Here is a 7,373-nt window from a genome sequence, read left to right on the forward strand (position 1 = left end):
AACATAAATAAACAACTATACTGATGTGCTCATTTAAACCCCTGTGTGTGACCCCCCCCAAAATAAACTATGCTCTGAGTTATATTTGTATTTATATATATATGCATGAAAAATAATATATATTTTTTCTAATATAAATATTTTTATATTGATATATTCCTTTTAATTTATTATATTTTTAGATATATTTTTTTTATATGTATAAAATAATATATATATAAATATATATAGTTTTTTAAATACATGTATATATATATATAATTATATACTGGATTTATTCAAAAAAGCCGGCAACACTTCAGATTAATGACAGTATATATATATATACTGTCATTAATCTGAAGTGTTGCCGGCTTGTTTGAATGAATCCAGTATATATAATGCTGAAACAATTGGTCGGTCACCGCTCCGTCGGGTCTGGACGGCTTCACCTCTGAAAGGAAGCTGAAAACGTGTCCGTCAGCTGCGGCTCTCAGATACATTTTATTTCCTGAACTTAAAGTAGAACAATACTCAGTAATCTACTCGCGTCGTGTTTCTTCTACAAGCTCTTTTTGCTCTGCCATCGATCACTCTGTTCCTTTGCGTTCCGTCTTTAATCATTCCATTGATTGTCTCGCGTTGGCTTTGACGCCTTACAACACGGGAATATCCACACATTCAAAATGACTCCCGATGAGACGTAAAGGCACACGTCTTCATAATCGGAAAAAACAACTAATGACGTCTAATGAAAGTTCAATTATTAAAAATAGCTGAAATAGTAAGTATACGGTTCTGCCGAGTCAAACTGAAGTTTTCTTAAAACTTCCATTTTCTCCACTGACCACCAGGGGGCGACTCCTCTGGTTGTATAGAAGTCTACGCTTTATGTGTTAAAGCTGAATTCTCTCTCCTGACCACCAGGGGGCGACTCCTCTGGTTGTATAGAAGTATATGCTTCATGTGTTAAAGCTGCATTTTCTCTGCTGACCACCAGGGGGCGACTCCTCTGGTTGTATAGAAGTCTATGCTTCATGTGTTAAAGCTGCATTCTCTCCTGACCACCAGGGGGCGACTCCTCTGGTTGTATAGAAGTATATGCTTCATGTGTTGAAGCTGCATTCTCTCTCCTGACCACCAGGGGGCGACTCCTCTGGTTGTATAGAAGTCTATGCTTCATGTGTTGAAGCTGCATTCTCTCTAATGACCACCAGGGGGCGACTCCTCTGGTTGTATATAAGTCTACACTTTATGTGTTAAAGCTACATTCTCTCTTCTGACCACCAGGGGGTGACTCCTCTGGTTGTATAGAAGTCTATGCTTCATGTGTTAAAGCTGCATTCTCTCTCCTGGCCACCAGGGGGCGACTCCTCTGGTTGTATAGAAGTCTATGCTTCATGTGTTAAAGCTGCATTCTCTCTCCTGACCACCAGGGGGCTCCTCTGGTTGTATAGAAGTCTATGCTTCATGTGTTAAAGCTGCATTCTCTCTCCTGACCACCAGGGGGCTCCTCTGGTTGTATAGAAGTCTATGCTTCATGTGTTAAGGCTGCATTCTCTCTCCTGACCACCAGGGGGCTCCTCTGGTTGTATAGAAGTCTATATCGTGACTCTACTTCTCTCTTGATGTTTTCCCTCAGTAAACATTGTAAACATGAGTTTATGTCTCAGTCTCTAGTTTCTAGTCTTCTTCTATACAGCATGATGTCATCATTTATACTTTATGGTCATTTAGAGTCACACAGACCATAAAGCAGGGGACTCTTTAGGGGCGGGGCTACAAGGTGATTGACAGGTGGCTGTCGCTATCAGAGTTTGGAGGCGTGACGGCTACAGGACAGAGCAGATGGAAACTTGTGTATTTAATGAGAGACATGTATAATAAAAGACAGAAGAAGAAAGTACACATTTAAAGTCACAAGAAGTCAAAACAAAGCAGGACATCTTTATCTAGATGGCCAGGCAGCTGGAGGCCTTTCCCGTGAACCTCGTGCAGTCGGTGTTTTTATTCGGGTCGCACACTTCGCAGTTGCAGTTCTTGGCCACGGGGTAGGTGACGCCCTCCGGGCACCCGTCGATGTGCTTCACCTCGTTGGCCCACACCCCGATGCACATCTCCTGCTCGTAGGTTTGGGTGTCGCTGATGTAGACCAAGTCCTGTCGCGACGGCAGAGGAGGGGTTCGGACACACGGACGCTGGATGAGAGTGCACGTGAATCTGTGTGAGTGCACGTGAGTGGCGTTTAAATACCTCGTTGTTACACTGCCCCGCGCATATGGTGGTGAGGATGGACCCGGTCCGGCCGCAGCTCTCCACGGTGATGTTGACGTCAGTCGGCCGACAGCTGAAGCTGCAGCCGGGCCCCGCCCCTGCCAGCGCCAGCACCGCTGCCATGACAACCAGCTGCATCCTGCGCCGGGTGCGACGCAGACGTCTGAAGGAGGAGGTGAGACAGGAAGGAGGAGGTGAGACAGGAAGGAGGACAGGAGGCAGGAGGTGAGACAGGAAGGAGGAGGTGAGACAGGTCGGAGGAGGTGAGACAGGAAGGAGGAGGTGAGACCACGTGGAGCAGCTTGGCTTTTAAAATCATTGGTTAATACTGTTTGTTTATATATATATATTTATATATATATACAGTATGTATATAAATATATACAGGACTGTCTCAGAAAATTAGAATATTGTGATGAAGTTCTTTATTTTCTGTAATGCAATTAAAAAAACAAAAATGTCATGCATTCTGGATTCATTACAAATCAACTGAAATATTGCAAGCCTTTTATTCTTTTAATATTGCTGATTATGGTTTACAGCTTAAGAAAACTCTAAAATCCTATCTCATAAAATTTTAATATTTCCTCAGACCAAGTTAAAAAAAAGATTTATGACAGCTGAGTGTTTGTCAAGGCTCAGGAAACCCTTGCAGGTGTTTCGAGTTAATTAGACAATTCAAGTGATTTGTTTAATACCCTACTAGTATACTTTTGACATCTTGAATCTTGAATCTTGAATCTTTTTCATGATATTCTAATATTTAGAGATAGGATATTTGAGTTTTCTTAAGCTGTAAACCATAATCAGCAATATTAAAAGAATAAAAGGCTTGCAATATTTCAGTGGATTTGTAATGAATCCAGAATGCATGACATTTTTGTTTTTTTAATTGCATTGCAGAAAATAAAGAACTTCATCACAATATTCTAATTTTCTGAGACAGTCCTGTATATGAATACATATATAAATACAGAAATTCAAATATGAATAAAATATATACATAGTCATATATATAAATACATATAGGCGCATTCATAAATATGCATATACATACACATGTAAATATATATACATATAGCCATAAATACACATATTAATATATATACATATATAAATATAAATATATATACACATACATATAACACATATACATATACACATATATATAAAAATAAATACATATAGTCATATATAAATATATATATACATATATTTACATACACATACATATAACACATATAGACACACATATATGTATACAGATATATATTCATAAATAAACGATTGGGTCGGGTCACACCTATCTCTCCATTCAGATCAATCTGTTTTCATTTGTCGAAGCAATTAAATAATAAATAAAAACGAATAAATATCTGACGCTAACCCAACGCCGATGTAATTGCTTCTGAAAGCAAAACAGCAAATCTATTAACAATTAAAAATCATGATTAAAACTGATGAGGATGGTGTCGACTGAAGGTGAGCCGTACCTGTAGAGCTCCGGTGTTGCTTGGTGCCTCGTCCGGCGTCTTCTGTCCCTCTCTCCACATCTGCCGAGGCCCTCGCTCCCGCACTTAAATAGAGCTGCCCATGAATCCCCTTTAATCTCTCCGACCTCGGGTTGGGTGTGGGGGGGGGGGGCCTCTGTGCTCTTTCGCCCACCTGTTCAGACTCAAGAGCGCCCCCACCCCCCTTCGCTGCTCAAGGCCTTTCCTTCCACGCGGGTCGGTATCTGATAGACATCTTGTTTGGATTACACGACTGAAATGGATTAGAGATGGGCCGCAGGAAAGAAGACACAAAATCCAAAATAAATCCCCCCCCCCCCCACCCCCGTGGTGAGATGGAAAACACCGATAAGCAGCACCGGTGAGTCACCGTCGTCACATGCCAACGTGTTCATGGGCCTTTATTCTTCAAAACTATACCCAAATGAAAAGTCATGGATGAAAACATCACATTTAATATACGAGTGCAGCCATTCATCACCATGTCGAGATACTGATCAAGACACTTTATTTTATTATTATTTTATTATTATTAGATCAGATTTGACTTTATTCCTCCCCAGGAGGAGATTTATTTGAAGCAGCAGCAAAGATGTTTACAATATATACAATAACAAAAATATAATAAAATAGCAGGGCAGGACATTTAAGAATTTAAATAATAAAGGAAATAAAATTATAGTGTATACAGGATAAAGAAGGCTTTAAGTTTGTTGTGTTTGCGATACAAAAAAACGTCTGGGAACCTCGATCCGTATTAAATCTACAATTTCCAAAATGTCCTTAAAACTTAGTTATCGATGATGTGCACATTTTAGTCGCTGTGGATCCAGTGGAGGACATAAACACAAACTACGAAAAAAAGTATTAATTCTCTGCTGAATGTGTTTTAACATTTGGTTAAAAAGTATAAATGATCAGTAAAAGTGTACTTAATAATAAAAAGTATTATATGTTCATATACTTCACTGGATCATCATCACTAATGTGTTCTAATGTTGGTTGAAGTGTCGGTCGAGACTGTAGGATTACTTTCTACTTCCCAGTATAAAGTTCCGTACAATAGAGCTACTCCAGTAAAGTACTGGTACCGCGTGTTCAAGTGCAGCCGGTTTCAAAACTGCTGAATCAGCCTTTCTGTCCTCCGCTGCGCTCAGTGAGGAGTTAACGCTGCAGCAGCCGGACGCTCACAGGACAACGGAGGAACTGGGATGCTGAATCCGGCATTCAGCATCCAGCATCCAGCATCCAGCATCAGGCATCCAGCATCCAGCATCCATCATCTGGCTCCGCCCCCGAACAAAGACCCTCCTTCAGAGCGTGCCCCCTCGCCCTCTATCGCCGCCCCGATGTCATCCCTGATTCATTTCTCATTCACAGCGTCATTTGTCACTTTTCTGATTACAGCAGCAGGTAATTCCTCTTCAAATGAGCGCGCATTAAAATGTATTTATGAAGCGAACGACGGGGCAAAAGAACACGTTAATTATAGAAACACCTTAATCACAGTGAGCCTGGGATCTGGAAATGGCGGGGTGGGACTTTTTGTAATGTTTCAAAGTCACATTAAGGTCCGCCGGGAGTCGCCGTAAAGCGTGACGGACGAGGCGAAGGCCTCGGTGCCAGCGGGATGTTCTGCCTCGTGACTCTGAGCACTGCCGTAAAACAAAAGCTCCTCATCGGGCGGGGGAGCTCAAACAAGCTTTATGTGACGCTCACATAGAGGCGTCCATCGTGCACCATTTTGAGTCACAGGTCATTGATTTTTAGCTTTTATATATATATATATATATAGCCCTGAGATGGACTGGCGACCTGTCCAGGTTGAACCCTGCCTTCGCCCAATGTCAGCTCCAGCGCCTCGCGACCCGAATGACGCTAAGCGTTATGGATGGATAATATATATATATATATATATATATATATATATATATATATATATATATATATATATATATATATATTGTCCTTCCTCTCCACACCCTGTGAACACTGCAATAACAGGGCGCACCTCATCCACAGTCACACCTTGCTCCCGACTCCCGGCAAGGCCCTGAGCGTGAGGCCACGCCCCTGAGCTTGAGGCCACGCCCCTAAGTGTGAGGCCACGCCCCTGATAGGGTGTTAATTTTGCTCTTCACGTCTGTAGATTGCTCCTACATTCACCATTAGACAATGCCTAATTTGCATATGTAAACATACATTTTCAGATGAACTAATAATTGCTTTAATGTGAGTAATCAAAGGACTATTCGTGAAAAGATTACCTTTTTGCGATATGCTCTTTTGAACTGTGTTATTTTAGCCATGTTTTAAAAAGAAAGTACTGATTTTAAAAGTCCATTAAAATGTGTTTCATCTTAATAAAATCTGAATCTTCCATCTGAACACATTGTGAGGAGGTCGGGTGGATGACTTCAAACACAGGACCGCTGTTTGCCTCCCGTGTGAAATGAGAAAAGAACTTGATCTTTTATATTAAACATAACCGCACATAAGTATAGTTTTGCGAAGCGTAATGAAGAAAGCGGTTCAGTCGTACGGCAAAAGTCATTTTCAGGCGCCAGTCGTGAGACCACGCCCCCCGACAGTGATGTCACGGCGTCCTGGAGCCCACCTGTAGAGACGATTTAGCCTTTAAATCGGATGGATTTATTATCTGTAATATGTTATTTTAGCGCGGGACAGATTCATTACGGCATCAGGACACTCAGCAAATTGCTCCGCCGGATTACTTTTCTCATGCGTTACGCCATTGATAGTGATACGAGGACGAGGTCATGATTGCATCATCCCCTCTTGCATGTACAGTAAGTCTCCAAAATCAGTTTTTTCTTCTTCTCAACTTGAACGACAGGAAGAAAAAACTCTTTTTGTTTCTTTTCACATTGTTCCTAATTCACTCTGAAAGCGAGGTTTGCCATCAGTCCACAGCGCACCAGGTCTCTGATCACCTGTGGCCCCCTCCGTGCTCACGACACCTCTCACCATCGGCGACCTCGCCGCTCCCCCTGGCGGTTGAAGTGCGTGACGCGTGCGGACGGGAAAAACAAGTGCTCCGCTAACGCTGCCGGTAAAGTACGGACGGAAGATGTGCTCTTGGATTTAATTGGGTGTTGTTCTCGCACTGTCAGCAGGACTGTTTATTTCACGAGTTCATGAAAAAGAAGCACAGGGGTCCAGAAATATCCCGAAAAGATTGTTACAAGTGAAGACTTGAGATGCGCCCGAGGGAATGACGGGGATTCCTCAGAGGAGCGTCGGCTCATCGGGATGTTCTCATTACAGTTAGAGACGGAGAGCCGGAACCAAATGGACTGAATTGGGCCTTCGGCTGCAGATGTGTGTGTGTGTGTGTGTGTGTGTCCCAGCGGTGATATTACCTAGACGTCCTCTTTTCCCCGGATATGTCCTCTTTTTGAGACCTAAAAAATGCGTCCGGCAGGGATTCCAAAAACGTCCGGGATTTAGCTTCGTCGGATATTTGTGTTTCTCTGGGTCTTTCACAAACTAGTATTTACCCCTTACGAGTTTTGGAAATGGTATCTCCCTTACGTTCCAACTTCCTGCGCGCGCTCTGACGGTATAGAGAGCAGTCATTGGTCGACC

The 7,373-nt window shown here is 42.3% G+C and overlaps 1 protein-coding gene across 1 annotated transcript; it reads right to left on the bottom strand.

The window, feature by feature from the left end:
- Positions 1-1,817: 1,817 nt before the first annotated feature.
- LOC130192763 (gonadotropin subunit beta-1-like) lies at positions 1,818-3,886 on the bottom strand. The gene is made up of 3 exons (XM_056412899.1): positions 3,747-3,886; positions 2,233-2,416; positions 1,818-2,138 (listed from the first exon to the last, which is right to left on the bottom strand). Exons 2-3 carry the CDS (start codon positions 2,389-2,391, stop codon positions 1,932-1,934), a joined length of 366 nt encoding a protein of 121 aa, XP_056268874.1. The 5' UTR covers positions 2,392-2,416; positions 3,747-3,886; the 3' UTR covers positions 1,818-1,931.
- Between the last annotated feature and the right edge of the window lie 3,487 nt (positions 3,887-7,373).

This window comes from Pseudoliparis swirei, chromosome 4 (genome assembly GCF_029220125.1).
Source record: "Pseudoliparis swirei isolate HS2019 ecotype Mariana Trench chromosome 4, NWPU_hadal_v1, whole genome shotgun sequence".
Lineage (NCBI taxonomy): Eukaryota > Metazoa > Chordata > Actinopteri > Perciformes > Liparidae > Pseudoliparis > Pseudoliparis swirei.

Coding starts and splice junctions, on each gene's coding strand:
- LOC130192763 (XM_056412899.1), bottom strand. CDS start 2,391: ATGCAGCTGGTTGTCATGGCAGCGGTGCTGGCGCTGGCAGGGGCGGGG. Junction 2,139..2,232: donor CGGGGCAGTGTAACAACGAG/GTATTTAAACGC, acceptor CCGTCGCGACAG/GACTTGGTCTACATCAGCGA.